General features: G+C 39.2%; 1 protein-coding gene across 1 annotated transcript; it reads right to left on the bottom strand.

Annotated features, from left to right (window-relative positions):
- Positions 1 to 12,056: 12,056 nt before the first annotated feature.
- SNAI2 (snail family transcriptional repressor 2) lies at positions 12,057 to 15,728 on the bottom strand. The gene is made up of 3 exons (XM_074897730.1): positions 15,337 to 15,728; positions 14,233 to 14,778; positions 12,057 to 13,279 (listed from the first exon to the last, which is right to left on the bottom strand). The coding sequence occupies exons 1-3, from the start codon at positions 15,413 to 15,415 to the stop codon at positions 13,098 to 13,100; spliced, it is 807 nt and encodes a 268-aa protein (XP_074753831.1). The 5' UTR covers positions 15,416 to 15,728; the 3' UTR covers positions 12,057 to 13,097.
- Positions 15,729 to 16,996: the final 1,268 nt, after the last annotated feature.

The raw sequence follows: 16,996 nt of genomic DNA, 5'->3' as shown, positions 1-16,996 counted from the left end.
ATACAGTGCATTCCCTTTAGGTCTGCTAGTCAGCTTGCAGCATATTGGCTACTGGGCTCTGGAAGTCAGTCCACGCACTGGTTCATCATGCCATGCATTTCATGTGGCTCAAAAGCAGGAACTGTATGGAAAGGGAAGGTGGAAACAACATTATTTCTCCAGTGTTGAGAATCTCAGAGATATTCCTAGGAGATGCCACTCGCAGTGGAATTTTTCTGTATTTTTACAAGTGTAATCCAGTAGGATCCAAGAGGCTCTATGTATTCTTGGGTTTCAGATATACCTGTTAGTTTTGAAAAGCCCCTGCTCCTGAACTCTATTTCTGCCTACTAAGCAGTTTGTTTTGTCTTCCTTTTGCTTTTACTCTTGCTGCTTGCAACACCAGAGTAAAATGCCACTCAAGAAATAGTGAAGACTTTCAATATGGTGTTCTCCCATGCTTTCCTTCCATGCTTCGGTCAGCCAGAGAACTGGTTCCTCTGCTAACATTTATGACCTCCTTGAGGACTTTCCCCACTGAAACCTTTCTGAGTGAAGTGATGCCAATATACCGCCTTGAGCTGCATATCTCTGAGACTTGTTTGTCTTTGCTAAATTTTTTTGGCTGCTTGAAGGTAACTGCAAGGGTACTGGTTTCAATTGATTACTGTCAAAATGATTATTTTCTCGGTAACTATAGGAACAAGAAACTCATTCTAGTTTTTTTAATGAAAATTGACATTTTGGAATAGACAGAAGGACAGAAACGTGTCACATATTAATAGTAGTGCTCAAAAAAAAAATTTTAGAGTGTCATTTTGGTCTAATTCTATCTCTACCTCACTGAAGACAATATTTCCATGTATACATTTTTATATACTTACCTATGTTTGTATGTATACATACATATATATGTTTAGAAAGACTTGTTTAAATTAAAAAAAAAAACCAAAACAAAGGGAAATGTAACATAGCTGGAATAGATTAAAACAGAAGAGTTTTAGTGGGCCAGAAAACATATTGCATTGATAAGGATTTTTTGTTTTAAATTCAAACCTACCATAAAGTCATTTATTACCCATTGTTTGTTTTTCTACAAAGGCCAGTGCAGCACCATTTGCTGGCTGATTGACAATGCAACTCTCTTTTTACAACTTGGAATTTAAAACAGGAAGGCTGCCATTCACATCAGTTAAGACATCTACATTTTAGATCACCTGGAAAGGTTCATCTTTGGCATAAGCAGATGGGAAGTTCAAATGGCTAAAACCAGAATGCAATATTCCCAACTCAGCATAGTTCATGCACATATAGTTATCTACAAAATCTAAATCAGGAATAATTAAAGAAATGCGTTTCATTTAAACTCTCAATTTTCACCAGTTTATTAGTTTCCCCCTCAAAGAGCAACAGAAATGATCATTTCACATTCCTCAACAGAAACTGTAACAGTACAGACTCTGCAAGCCTGGCTTGTCAGCCGAGTTTCATACATCGAAATCTGCAGCTAATCAGTCCTGGTCCAACCAGGAAAGGTCACAGCAATCCTGCTGAACTATTACCGAGGTGTTGGAAGACATGGACATTATTCATCCTCGCTAAAAACAGGCAAGGAGAAAATAAAATGAAAGCAAACGGATTAACTCTAGCATATTTGCTGCAGTCTCACTGTGAAAAGGGCTGTTTCCGGCTCTTCTGCCACCAAGCATACACTTTCTCACCCCTAACTCCCATCACAAGTCACCTCAAAATCCTGTCATTTAAGCATTAATGTCTGGTCTATACTTTAGGCACAGTTCTGGGAACAAGAAGGTGTGTAAGCTGCACTGTCCTGAGACTCATATCAAGTCTGTGTCAGAAACTTTTGCCAACAGCATAGTGCTGTTGTTTTTTTGTGGTTTTTTTTCCTCTTTCTTTTTTTCTTTGCAGCACTCCTGTTCTGACAAAAACTAAAGTCTAGCTGTAGCTATATTATCTTGCAAGTTGCTCTTGTGCTTGGTCAACCAGGACAAACACTGCTGGCAAAGCACATTTTGTCAATATGAATTGTGTACATGCCAGGAGAGTTCGCTGCACAGTTACATCAGCAAAATCTCCTGGAGCAAAGGCTCATCCTTGGATACCTGAGTGAAATACTGGCCTGCTTTCTTCCCAGCTGCACCAGGTCAGAACGTGGTGGCTTCTGGCAGCATGGTAGGCACCACCAGGGCATTCAAGAACATGGGAACAGGGCTAAAGGACAACTTCCTTCAACATAGTGAACATTAACATTCACAAGCGTGACTCTGTTTCAAGGGAGAAGACAGTCCTGCTCTTAGACAGTTTGACTTGGTCATAATCTATCAGTGAAGGAGCAATACAAATGCATGGTTTGACTTTACATGGCACCTCTTCACAATATTTCATCCTATTTTCAAAATGAGGGCCTGCATGGATACTGAGCTACAGTGGTCATCTGTGTAGGTAATTCATGTTGCAATTTTAGTTATGGGCCCCTAAAAAAAAGTACTTAAGCCAGATTCAAAGATGTTTTTCAGAAAACAGCTTCCTTTACGATTAGGAAAAAGTAATGTGAGTAAGAGAAGCTTATCTGCACTAAAAGACCTAAAAGCCATTTCCTATTTAAAGTGGGAGACCAAAATCACACATGTGATGGCAATATATATTTTTGTGTTTGTGAATGCCACAGAGCAGATCTCTCCATTAATGACCTAAGACGCAAACTGTCATTTATTTCCTTTAAGAACTGTGATATTTCTTATTACCGTGTCAACATACAGCAGCAAGCGCTGCACATTCAGGATTTCCCTCTTGAGCACATCATCTAAAAGTGCAGAAAGAAGATCCATAATTTCAGGTTGTGTTGAATAGACCTCTCATGAAATTTTTACTTTGTGTTTTAAATAGGGAGATATAAACAAGATGCAAAAGTGTTTACTGAAGATGAATGGAAAAAGCTGCTCAAATATTCGGGAGCTCAGATTTAATATCATGTCTGCAGTTATCAGAAAAATCTGTGGAGAAATATGTTTTCAAAAATCACTTGAACCTGACCTAAATTATAAGGAAACACGGTACATTCTTCACACCAGTACATAACAAAAAACATGGAGAAAGTGTTAAAAACATGGAGAACGTGTTAAAAAACTCTAAACCTACTACAGAAATTCAGAATTACAAGCTCATCACTGTTGGCAGAGCAACCTGACATACAAACTGTAGCAATGCAGGAAAAGGCAAGAGCTCGTTACAGATGATTCTGGTTCGTCTCCAGCCTTGCATTATACAGCAAGAACAAAAGTGTACTAGAAGAAAGGACCCATAGAGCTCCAAACAGGTCAGTGTTTTAGGTAGAACAAAATGCCTAAGTTTACAGACTTCTGGCTTTACTTTCTTTTTGATACTACAAACCTAAGCAAATACTACTTATGATGTTATACATGGGATAGTACTGTGGCAAAGGATTATTGAAAATTGCCATTTCTGTTAGCAAATGTCCATATAGATTTGAAATACAGCTTCTAACAGTGGCAAATGCAAAGTTCATTGTGAGAAAATAACTGTATGGGACAATACCAGGATACCCTGTCCATAGCAGAATTTTCCCCACTAGAATGCGAGACATAGACATATAAAAACAGTAAAAGCACACTATAATGATTTTCAGAATAAATGTTCCTTTCAGTGCCTTCTGGGATCTAAGGAAGTCTGGTAGAATGAAAGAATACTCTTTTTTTTTTTTTTTTTTTCCCCAAAATTGGAAAAGAATGCTTTATCTGAGAGAAAATATTACTGTTTTAAAAACCTGTCAAAAAATGGAAATATATTTTCAGTTAAAACTTTTAGTTTTTAAAAAAACATTAACCAGAATTGTAGCAGAGCTGTTTCTTAAAATATTTTCCCAATTTTACTTTTGTACATCTAATTTTACATGTTTTATATATATATATATATATATATATATATATATATAGTTTATAATGATTTTGGATGTTCTTGTTATTCATAGTTTATATTTGTGTTATTAAAAAAACTCTTCTACAACTTTAGTTCCTGCTATATTTTTTGGCAATAAGAATAGCAATCAGACATACCTGATTTATCAGCTGCAGTCTTAGCTGGAGTCAGAATGTCTTCTCAAATCTATACAGTGCTGAACTTCTGAGTTTCTCCTGCTACAGAAGCCTGACCTGGAAGGTAATTTGTAATTGATATTTACTGGCTGTAAATACATATTAAATAGAATGCTCTCTTATGAGGGCTGACATTTAAACAGTCTTTAAGACCTCTCTTTTTCTTCTCTTTGTTCCCAGAACCCATGTTGTCCTGCCAGTGTGACATACTGACATATTCTGTGGACAGATGAGCATTTGGGTTCAAATATTCAGAAGCAGCCCTCAGTCATGTCTCTCTGTTGTGACCACCAAACCAGAACACATAGGGGTGATTTTGTAGGAGAGGCTGTGACGAGAGGCTGCTGGAAAAAAAAAAAAAATCAGTAGGAGCAACTATTTTTTCTGCCAATAGTGGGAAAAGTGGGGACAGAGAAAAGGAGTGGAGCAATTTCTTGAAACTACCTAGAAGCTGAAAGCCATTTTCCAAAGAGAGCAATTTTCTGTCAGTAAGTCAAGGCCGTCAAAAAATCCTGATTGTTTTTGACTATGGCCTTGTCCAGTCAGAACTAGTTAGGATCTGGACTGAGATGCCAAGTTACTTCTGTAACACCACCAAAATGTCCATCACGAGTCACAAGATCCTTTTTTAAATTTCCCCAGGACATAGCAACCTGGCCCGGTTTCATGTATTACGGACGAATAGCGAATGCTTTGCTATAAATCTTGGTGAACTGTCTTCCAAAATATCTTTTTATAACATTTAAAGATGTAAAAAAGTAATAATGTAATGCTAAATATGATGTATCTTTTACAGGGGGGAGGAGTTTTTATTAGTCTTTTATGCATAATATTATTACTTTAAGTTGTTGATTGTTATTAATTCAATTTTTCCTGGAGTTACTTAATAACTGTCAATTTTCATTCCTCTAACTCTTCATTCATTGTCAGCTGTGGATGATCTGCCAGCCCACATGAGAGGGCAGGTTACATTCAAAGGAAGTTACTTTGGTCTAAGGACATGTGTAAAATCTGAGCTAATTGCAGTGCAACTTTATACTTTAACTGCTTCTTATTAGCGACTTAGCAGATGTCTGTGACTTCGTACTCTCATGTTCAGTGCTTGTACTGAATCCACAGGACTCAGAGAGACGTAGGCACTTCTCTGTGAGGGATTTGTTAGACCAAGCTCCTGTGTTCCCAGGTCATGCCTTTGAAGAATATACGAAAAGGTGATGGTCAGGACCTTCTGCCATTTGGTGGCCCAGCATGTAACCTGTACTTGTTGTCCGAATCCAGGTCTAGGGCTGGCTAGAGGATGCAGCAGTGCCCACATCCATCAAGTATTAAAAGACATATAATCCCCTGTCATGGTTTAAACCCGGCTGGAGGCCAAACGCCACATAGCCGCTCACTCACCCTCCTCCACTCCCAGGGAATGGGGGATACGGAGGGATAAGAATAAGGATCCTCATAGGTTGGGATAAAACCAATTTAATATTTGAAATAAAATAAAATAATAATGATAATATTAATAGTAATAATAGAAAATACAAACGGGTAATGCACAATGTGATTGCTCATCAGCCACTGAGTCATATCCAGCACATTCCCGGCTAGTGATCCCAGAGAAGAGAGAACCCTGAAACCACAATCCTGAAAACCTAAGTGGAGATTTTTGATCAACCCTTATCTATATACTGAGTATGACATTAGATGATATGGACTATTCCATTAACCAGTTTGGGTCTGTTGTTTTGGCTATGCTCCCGTCCAGCTTCTTGTGCACCTGCGCACTAGGAAGACATAAGAAGTTGAATAGTCCTTAACTTCCTAGCAACAACTGAAACATCGGACATTATCAACATTCTTCTTAAATCAAATCTTATACTGAATCAAACCCAGCACTATTCTAGCTACTAAGAAGGAAGGAAAAAACCCAATTAGCTCTATCCCAGCTGAAACTGACATACCCTGACTCTGATCCCCTGTCAACCACATCTGGGAAGGAAATGATTCCTATGCAAGGCAGAGAAAGAAGTAACAGAATGGGCTAAAACATAGCAAGTAAGGAGAACATAGAGGCTGAGCAAGGTGAAGAATTACTTTCTGTAGTCTTTTTTAGCTAAACAAAAACCTTCTGTTTTATAGTATACGTAATATAAAGTTAAACTTCTAGGAAGGTATTCTGATCCAGAATGTGTAGTGTTCTCAGTCCTTCCTATGCTAAGTGGATGGCAAACAACTTCAAGAACACCCGCCTTTGACTTTGTCCTGCTAGACAACACCCTTGTTCTTGCATTTAAACCCACCTTTTTTTAGCTGAGGGATGGCTCTTACAACAAAATGAGGGAGCTCTCTGTTCCCCCAGGTTAGGGCTGCAGTGAAAGGATTTGCATGTTTGAATGTGCTGACTGGTCAGCTGCATGTCTTTTTGTATGACGACACTGTGTGAATGTCTGCACATACCTCTGTTGCTCTTCCAAGCTTACAGGGTGAAGGTTACGAAAAATGATGGAGACCATGTGAATCTGAGCCGGCATTCATGTGATTGCTGTTTTTTGTGTCTTCTTTTGACAAAATAAGTTTGCATAAATGACAGATATAAAAGGGCATTTATTCCCTCTTGGCAAGGACTGACAAACTGTGATCTTCATCCACCTCCTGGTTACTTAGTGTACACACTGGACAAACTTATGGTGGAGCATATAAAGCAGAAAGGAACAAAGACAAAGAGATAGGGTATATTCAGTAGTGTTGTGGTTTAGGCACACCCAGCAACTAAGCACCATGCAGCTGCTCGCTTTCTCCTCCCCAGCCCCAGTGGGATGAGGAGGAGAATCAGAGAAAAGAGTGAAACTCATGGGTTGAGATAAGAACAATAACTAAACTAAACTAAACTATTCTAACAATAATAATAAAATATAATGATAGTAATTTAAATGAAAAGGGATATGACAAAAAGAGAAATAAAACCAAAGGAAAAAAGCAAAACAAAACAAAAATCCCTCAGAAAACCCCCAAACTGTCAAGTGATGCACAATGCAATTGTTCATCACTGATGCCCGAGCAGGGAATGCCCAGAACAGCCAACTCCCCCCGGTTTATATACTGAGCATGACGTTCTATGGTATGGAATATCCCTTTGGTTAGTCGAGGTCAGCTGTCCTGGCCAGGCTCTCTCCCATCTTCTTGTGCACCTGCTTGCTGGCAGAGCATGGGAAACTGAAAAGTCCTTAACCTAGGATAAGAGCTACTTAGCAACAACTAAAACATCAGTATGTTATCAACATTATTCCCACACTAAATCCAAAAACATTGTACCAGCTACTAAAAGAAAATTAACTCCATACCAGCCGAAACCAGGACACCAGGTAAAAGGAAGAGAGGATAGGCAAGTAGCAGAAAGCACCTGTTCCATTTTGCAACAACTTTTGTCTTATAGAGACCTGGGGAAAATAAAGGAAGGCAGGCCAAGAAGGAGCACGCATTTACTTTTTTGTACCCAAAATGGTGAGTGAATGAGAAGAAAAAACCCCACAAAATGTATTAGTTTAAATGACATTCCTGAACTATTGGAGAAGTAAATGGAAAAGAATAAGATAACCAAACTGTCAAACAAATAAAAACAAGACCACTGTGCATTTTGTTTTATTTTTTTAACCTCTAGCCTGGTATGGCTAATGAGGGACAGCAACACAAGGACACAGTCAGGTTGTGGCACAGCCTCAGATTTTGCTAAGTCATACTTCATACAGCATCACAAAAAGGATATGCCTCTGCAGCACAACATGCACCCCTTTAAGAAACTCATGCCATGGACTCACCTGAGGCACCCTAATGCTGTCCTCTGCAACAGGACAGGGCAACTTCTGTTCTTCCAGAAAAGCACAGTCCTGTCCTACTCACCCTTCAAAGTACCTGATGATTTTGAGGAGATTTGGAATGAGTTAAAATTTTTGAGAAGAAGGGATGGAGCATGCAAGCATCATTTTTGTTTGTACTCTACTGCTATAGTTCATGTAGTTTCCACAACCTCTACTCATTCTATCAGAATCCCATCGGAATCTGAGTAGTATTTCCACCTCTACTCGACAGTGGCAAAACGCATCTGCAGTTCTGGGTCCATTTCTGGACTCACCAGTACAAGGAGGACATGACAATACTGGATTGAGTCCAATGAAGGGCCAAGATTGGAGTACCTCTCATATGGGAGGGACTGAGACAGATCGAGAATTAAAAACGCAAGAGAGAGCTTATAAACACGTATAAATATCTGATGAGAGGGAGTAAAGAACTCAGGCAGACTTTTAGTTTTACCCAGTGACAGGACAAGAGATGGTGTGCACCATCTGTGATACAAGAAATTATATTTAAATGTAAGAAAAAACCTTTTTCTTTTACTGCAAGGGTGATTGAACATCAGGACAGGTTGCCCAGAGAGGTTGTGGAGTCTCCATTCCTGGAGATATTCAAAACCCAACTGGACACAGTCTTGGGTAAACTACTCTACTAACCCTGCTTTGAGCAGAGGGGTTGGACTAGGCAATCTCCAGAGGTGTCTTCCCACCCCAACTGTTCTGTGACTCTGGGATTTCACCTGCACTCTGTTCTTATTTCTTGCAGCTTTCATTTTATATTACAATATACACAGGTTGGAGTGTGTTTTTCACATTCCACTCTATATTTCTGTGAAGCAGAATTACAATTTATATATTTTACCTGTAAAACCATCTACTTTAAAGAGACAAAAACAAACATCCTGGACAGCAAGTAAATACCAATATTTCTAAAGAAGTAATGTTCATAATTGAAAAATTCTTATTCAAAAATAAAAATATATTTTAAGATGAATTATTGATTTGTTTTTGTGGCAGAGGCAATCATCTGTAGCACAAGACATAAAAATGAAATTACCAGGTTTCCCATTGTCCCTCTTTTTAAAATTCAAATTGTGGGGTCTTTAGGGTGCTTCTTTCTTATATAATTTTACAGATCTTAGAGTAATAGGCCCTGAGCTTGCTGAATGATAAGGGGAACTATAATAATCCAAACAATAGAGTAAAATACAGAGGACAGATTTCATGGTGCCTTAATCTGAGAGGCACATATTTTAACCCTTTGGTAAAAACATAAGATGCTTTTCTGAACTCCACATCAGTTGGTAGGATAATTGCAGTGGTTTGAGCATAAATGCGTACTTTGTTCTGTCTTCATTTCATGCACATATTACTTCATCCTCTGAGATGAAAAGCACGTCCAAATGAAAGCAAGGGAAGAGAAAAGACGAAACCAAGATGTATCAATTATTGCCTTCAACCTTCAACAACTGCAGCCTTGTAACTGCACATGTGCTGTGGTGGTTCAGCTCTTCTCCACATAATGAAAGTACACTGAGGAGGTGAACATAAATTGCCAGAACGTACTAAAGAAAGGATCTAGCTCTCTTTAAGGGGCAGTCATATATCCAAAAAGGTATATATATATATATATATATATATATAAAGGTATATATATATATATATATAACATTTTGAGTAACTGCTGTGCAAAAGGCCCTTCACCATATCTACTGATTTTAAGCAATTCATTAGTGAAGAGTTAAAAAAAGCTATGAATCATGTATATAGGTTGCTATCATGTAGGTGCCTTTAGAGGAGAGGCTGACCTTTTGATACCTTAACTTTTCACTTAAAAGAATTATATTTAATGCTGGTGCCAAAAACTAAAACTAAAAGAGTGATTGATTTGAGAAAAGAGCAATGAAGATATTTGAATTGTGGGGAATATGTTTTCCTAAAAACGATTTTAGAAGTTGATTGTTTGGATATAGAATGAGAGATGTCTTGTGAGAAATGTAGCAATGGTCAAAGAGATTCAATGGGCAGCTTCACCATGAAGGGAGCTTCTCCCTCACATTCTGAGAAAATTGCAAGAGTCATCCACCAACAGCTCAGAACAGAATTTAATTTACATTGATAAGCAGCTGGTGCAGGTACAGAAGGGCATTTCTAGAGCAATGAGGTAAAACTATTAATGGAAAATGTTTTGGAGAAATGTCCTGACAGCAAATAGAAAGCAGTCTCACAGGAAAAGCAGAGAAATTCATCTACCTGGAAAGTTTATGCTGCAACTGGACAAGAGCTAGAGAGCTGTGATAGAGCACTCTGTTTCAATTAAAGAGATGAGCCAGAAGAGCTTCTGGCCTTTCCCATCTTTGTGTTTTATGAGTACAGGTGTTACAGGCATGCAAAGTAGCATATCTTAATTGTCATCTCCAAATCAGACCAGTTCCACTTGTGTTTGGTTTAGCATACTGTATTTTGATGAAGTTTTCATCTGATTTCCCTTAAGGACAACAGTAGCATTTTCACTCATTCAAGAAGTCAAGCTCTTATGCTACTTCATTTACTATGGGCGTAGAGAATTTAAGGTTTGAATTAAAACAATGGAAAAACCTTTGTGACATGACACAGGAGAGCAAACCTAGAACTTTGACAGTACAAATAGCTGTTGCCTGCCAGAGTTTTACTCATACTCCAGTAAACTTTTCTCTGAGAAGACAAAGCTGCACAAAGAGCTGCTGGAGCCTAAGAACTTCAAAGCAAATGACATGGAAGTGCAAATCAATAGAGTAAGCACATGAAACTTTTCAAGGGTATTTGATGCCTTCAGGAGTTCATTTCAAAATGTTACTTCACAAATTCCCACTAACACTATCTTTCTCAAACTCTCTAGCTACTTCCTGAAAAAAAATTCTAACACATCCTAAGGAATTGTTGTTATAACCTTGGGATTTTGTCAGAAGATGCTTGGAGACTATGAAAAGCTTAATTTGAGCTGATCTTTTTTCACTACAGTGCTTCCCATAGAAAAAAGGTACAAAACTTCCATCATGTGCCTGTTGCTTAAATTACTCCAGTGCAGTCCTGCTGAAGTACTCCAGGACTCAGCTGGAGGACACAAAAGGCATGCATGGTCTGACACATTATTTTGCTGAAATGTGCTCTTTTTCAAGAAATGTACACCTTGTGTTTATCCATCAGTAGCATTCTCATTGTTTGAATTTTGGCTTTGCTATTACTTCCTTCTGCTGGTACCCTAACGTAGACATAGCAGTCTTCAGACTTATCTGTTATATGCTTATCTGTTATACACTTATGTGCTTATCTGTTTTCTAGCTTTGTACTTTGTTGAAAGTTGAAAATAATGTTGTTTTGCACTAGTTAGTAATGATGAGATATGTTTTGTTGATGTTGTAATGCTTTTATATAGTTCAGATCTTGGACTCTTTAGTCAAATAATCTGAAGAAAAATATTTCTACTTTTTATTACGGAATAATTCTTTCCTGTGATATATCAGCTGATACACAATCATAATACATATCAGAAATTTCAAGTGAATGTAAGATACTTCGATAAAAGTATCTTTAATCTTTATGAAATGGCCATATAAAGTGCATCATATCGTGACTTGTCTACTACTTTTAAAGAGCGTCGTGCAAACATTACTGAACTCCTGTAAGGCTCCACTGACTTTCATGAACTTTGGATCAGGCCTGGATTTCCCAATGTCTAAGTCTCAGGAAAAGTGCTATAATAAGGCTGCTCTAATAGCATACTTTCAACTGTTATCATGCAAGAAAGATGTTTCTTTTACATGTTTTTGAGCAAATATATTTCACAATGTTTTCATCCTGCTGCAAGTACCAAAAAAACCCAATGGAGCTTTACAGCAGTGACTCTAGAAAAATGCTCTGTATAATTTTAAATGTTTTAAAATGTGATGGGTATTTTTCTTTATAATATTCAGTACTTGTGAACTAAGGATTCGCATCTGAAATTCACTTTACCTTCATTTGGTCATGTAGAGATACTTGCACTTTTCTGTGTTCCAGAGCCTTGAAGAACCAGACATGGTTGTTTTCTTTAATTAGAACAAACAACAGAAATCTTACTTAAAAATGTTTATTGTAAAAAAGTGGCTAGAAAACAACATAAATTTCACTTCACGCTTTCTTCAAGTTATCTATAGATGCTGCTATAGGCAACAATTCACTTTCATTCATAACACATTCAATCATATAAAAATAAAAATATTTACATTATGTCCACATACTTTACAAAATCATCAATAAAAAAAGGCACTTGGAGGGGTAATGCTGAAAATATTGCATTTCCTTTGTGCATTTAAAAAAATAATTGTCAAAGTCCCATGAACCCCCTCTCTTGCACTTATTCCCGTTTTTTTAAAAAAGTTAAAGTTTAGAGGAACTATTCCATATTAAAAGATGGTCAAGCATGCACCAGGAATGTTTGAAGCTACAGTCTTTTTTTTTTTTTTAAGGCACATGCAGTTTTTTTGTGGCTTTTAATATTTTGTACATTCTTACATGGTATTTTCCTCTCTTAATTATGCAGTTTTAAAGCATTTCAGATCATTAATGAAGGCCTTGTCTTCTAATAAAATAAAATAAAAAACACAGCGATGAATAATATTAAACATTTACTAAAGTAAACTTGGAATACTTTTTAAGGCACCTGAGATAAATGGTGTCTAACAAAATTCACTTGGGTAGTATTTTTATTAAAAGTTCCACTTAAAATACTGTTTCTTTGGTTGAAATGGCTTGGCAGGAATGTATTGTTAACTTTGCAGCCTTTTCTAAGCAAGAAAAGACAACCTACATTTGGCTTCATCTATAAAAAAAAAGCTGATAACGATTCCTCCTTTAGATCTACTTGAAATGTCATGCATGGTGTCTTTCCCCATATTTCAGAATTCACACTTAAGAATGCAAATGTGTGACTGAGCAGAAACTATTTAAAGCTCATTTCTACTGACATTCTAAGTTCTTCCACTATTTTGTTTGTTTGCTTGTTTGGTGGTGTTTTGGCTTTTTTTTGGCTGAAAAGAAGACGAGAAAACGCCTTTGGATTTCCACTTATCATTTGGAACAGGAGTGGAGAAATGCATCGAGTCCAGGTAAACATTGACTGCATGACTCAGTGTGCTACACAGCAGCCAGATTCCTCATGTTTGTGCAGAAGAGACATTCTGGAGAAAGTTTTGGAGCAATTTTTGCACTGATATTTCTTCACATCCGAGTGGGTCTGCAGATGAGCCCTCAGATTGGATCTGTCTGCAAAAGCCCTGTTGCAGTGAGGACAGGAAAACGGCTTCTCTCCTAAAACGGAAACATCAAGGGAAAATAGGGTAAAGCTTTAAAAAAGAAGTAGATGTTTAGGACAGGTATAACTTGCTTTTATCCTAAGAAACAAATGAACAAACAAAGTATTTGTTATAATAAAGAACGTGTAAGAAAAGGTTAATGGGGCCACAGATACAACAGCTTCAGCACTGCTGACTCTACATGCAGAACTCAGTCTTTCAGCATATGCTGCTCAGTGCAGTCTCCAAGGACAAGCAGCTGACACCTCCTGCATCTACAGGTGCAGGCAATACTTTTAGGTTGGGCCCCTCCCAACATTTTCAAATATTTTCACAGACCTTTTTTGGCTTAGTGCTGTGTGAATTACCGGGGACAAGGGCTTTGACTGAAAAATCAACAAACAGTTGTACAGACATTACATTGTACCCAGTATTACTAAAAATCAAATTTTTGCCTCAACAGAAAAAAACCCAACTGCTTTGTTGATGATGGGTTTCTAATTCTTAAGGACTTGAGATAAGCAGCTGACAAGTTTTGTGTGCGCTAAGGGGCTGCTTAGGCAGCCCCTCATGATTGCCTTTCTGGTTTTGCTGCTTAATTCAGCTTAAGTCAGCTGGAGCCTTCTCAAAGTTAGCAGTTTCTAAAGACTGAAAATTAACATAAAATCCTCAAATCAAAACCTTCAGCTGGTGGAAACGAGCTAAATCATCCTAAAATCATCAAGGGAGCAATGCTGATTTATTCCAGTACCAGGCCCACAGTTAAGAGGCTATGCTACAAGCCCTCCCACCCACCCCCTCAAGAGGGAGAATTTAGCCTTTTAATGATACATTTGAAATTCTGCAAATGCATTTCAAGGTTAGTAAAGAAACATTGCTGTTTCTTCCACCTGTAGAGAAAAAAAAAAAACAAAAATGAATCCTGATGTTATAGCAATAAGAAACTGCAAGTGTAATGACTGTTCTTACCAGTGTGAGTTCTAATGTGTCCTTGAAGTAGCCAAGGTCTAGAGAAAGCCTTGCCACAGATCTTGCAGACACAAGGTAGCGTGTGGGTCCTGATGTGCATCTTAAGCGCTCCCAGGCTGACATACTCCTTGTCACAGTACTTGCAGCTGAATGATTTCCTAGACTGGGCATCACAATGCAGCTGCTTATGTTTGGCCAACCCAGAGAAAGTTGAATAGGTCTTGTTGCATAAACTGCACTGAAACTTTTCGGCTTCGATTGCATGGGGGTCTGAAAGCTTGGACTGGATTCTCTCTTCTTCATCACTAATGGGACTTTCTGAACCGCTGTGATCTTTGGAGGAGGTGTCAGAAGGTGGAGGTGGGCTGACTCTTCCCAAAGATGAGGGGTATCCAGAAAGCGGAGAGAGGTCGTTGGGTAATGGAGACGGTAGCAGCCCAGTTGTAGTCCACACAGTAATGGGATTGTAAGCTACTGAGCTCAGGATCTCTGGCTGTGGTATGATAGGGACTGGATAGCTTTCATACAGGTATGGGGATATAATCACTGGAGAAAGAAGAAAATATTAAGGTAAGAGAACAAAAAGTATTTCAGAAGGCAGCAAAAATAACATTTTTAGGATTAAAAGGTGCATAAATAAAACACTCAGTATGGGAATCTAAATATAAGAGGAAATCCAATATTTCATACATGTATTCTGATGGGTAGAGGTGGTGCCCTTGAACAGACAAATTACAGCTGGAGAGTCTCTTCAAGGCAGCATGCTGTTTCTAAATCTGTGCAGCCTGATACAATGAAGCAGTGAAACTTCCTGAAGGTTTTCTAAAAAAGTTTCAGTTCCACCACCAGCAGACACAGAGCAGGAAAACTAAATTCTCTCTAAGTAACTTGAGTTCAAGTGGGTGAGCAAACTTTTATGATTCATTCTGGGCAGCGCTGACATATTGCTCAAAACTCCCTCCTTGTGAGCAGAAGAAAAAAGCTAGCAATGAACTAAGGGCTGTTCCCTCAAGCCTGAAAAGCCATCCCACCCCTCCTGCTTACTGCCACGCGATGACCGCAACGGCGGGAGCGACGCGGTAGCATTGCAGTTCGTTTTGTTACCTGTGTGAGTGTCCAGCTCGCTGTAATTCGGCTTCTTGGATGAATTGAAATGTTTCTTGACCAGGAAGGAGCGTGGCATTTTGGATGCGGGGTTTCTCCTTCTCCCAGGCTCTCCTGGCGGGCGGGCGGGTGTAACGGTCCGCGGCGGGTGTGCAGCACACGCTCTCACTGCCGGCGCATCCGTCCCTACGGCCCTGCCTGCCCGGCACAGCCCATCCACCGCGGTCCTGTAGTGGCAGTGCAGAGGCGCCTTGAAAAGTGCTGTAAATACCCACTAGTCAGGTGCAGGGGGGAAGGGTTTTCCGCTCCTCCAATCACTTCGGGATGTTCTCAAGCACTTTTCCAAAGAGGCTGTTTTTCTGGGAGGGCTCTGGGGCGGCTGGCAGGAGGGATCCAATCCCGGCTCGGAGGGTTTGGTTCAGGTTTCAGCTCCTCCCGCTGGAGACAGCTGTGAACAGAGGAGCAAGCTGTGGTCAGAGCGCGTTATCCTGCTACACAGTGGGTGTGTGTCGCGCTGTAGGATTCCGGTCTAGAAAAATGCCTTGGTCAAAGTGCTTTCAAAAAGAGTCAGTTTACTGATTCAGCTGAATTCTTTTTGTCTTTCTGACTGAGACCTGGATAAGTCACAGGCACTGGAAACGCGCTCCCCCCCCCCCCCCCTTTTTTTTTTCCTTTTTTTTTTTTTTCCTCACCCGTTTTTAAAAAGAGTCTGCTTTCCAGATGTTTGATATAGGAATTACAATGGAACAAACTGTTCATTAAGGGCAGAAGGGGGGGCGGGGGGGGGGGGGGGGGGGGGGGATGACACATTACAAGATAACAAGTTAGCCAGCAAAGCTAATGGAAGCCTTTGAACTGATTGTGTGCCTGCACCGTTTGGGAACTGCACTTGAATAGTTTTGTTTAGGAAAGGCTGGAGACAAGCAGCCTGCCTCTCTAACCTGTGCCCTTCCAGGCAGAAGGGCCAGCGAGATAACTGCAAGTGAGTTCAAGGAGAGGGAGAAGTCCTGAAAAAGATGACATTTTAGAGCAAGGTAATAGGTTTTATATAATACGCATACTGCTTCGACCGTTCAAATGAAGAATACTTTCTTTTTTACTTTAAAAATCTGCAGAATGCAAAACCTCAACCTTTCATGCCTTGGGAGTAGTTATGTCACTCTTTTGTCTATCCTCTTAGAGCAGTGCCAAGGAAATTTTCCTAATTATCCAAAGCAGTTAGAAGATGCACAGATAAGCAAACACCAGCCCCCCCCCCCCCCCCCCCCCCCATTATAGACTGGGTAATTTAAATGTCTCTTAAATGTCCTTCTCCATTAGTATATTTAGGACCTCTTGATTTTCTATGAAGGTATAATCTGTATTATGTATTTCATTTAGGATGAAAGTCTCTTAAATGTGCCACAGAATTTTCTGGTTATCTAGATTGATTTAGAGGAGATGTTTAGTCACAGATAGGTTTTTTAATTTAAAAGTATTTGCATTTTGAATATATGGGCAGCTGAACGCTGGTAAATTTCTAACACAAATTACACTCTGACTGACTTTTGGTCTGCCCTCCCCACCCCTTCCTTCTGCTCCTTGTGTATTAACTCCACCTGCCTGGGCACATACTGGTATGCTGTGCCGGTGTGCCGCTAGAGCTCTGTCCTGTCGGGAG

Source organism: Athene noctua, chromosome 2, assembly GCF_965140245.1.
Source record: "Athene noctua chromosome 2, bAthNoc1.hap1.1, whole genome shotgun sequence".
Lineage (NCBI taxonomy): Eukaryota > Metazoa > Chordata > Aves > Strigiformes > Strigidae > Athene > Athene noctua.
The sequence above is the reverse complement of the archived record's forward strand: the minus strand, read 5'-3'. Positions and strand labels throughout refer to the sequence as shown.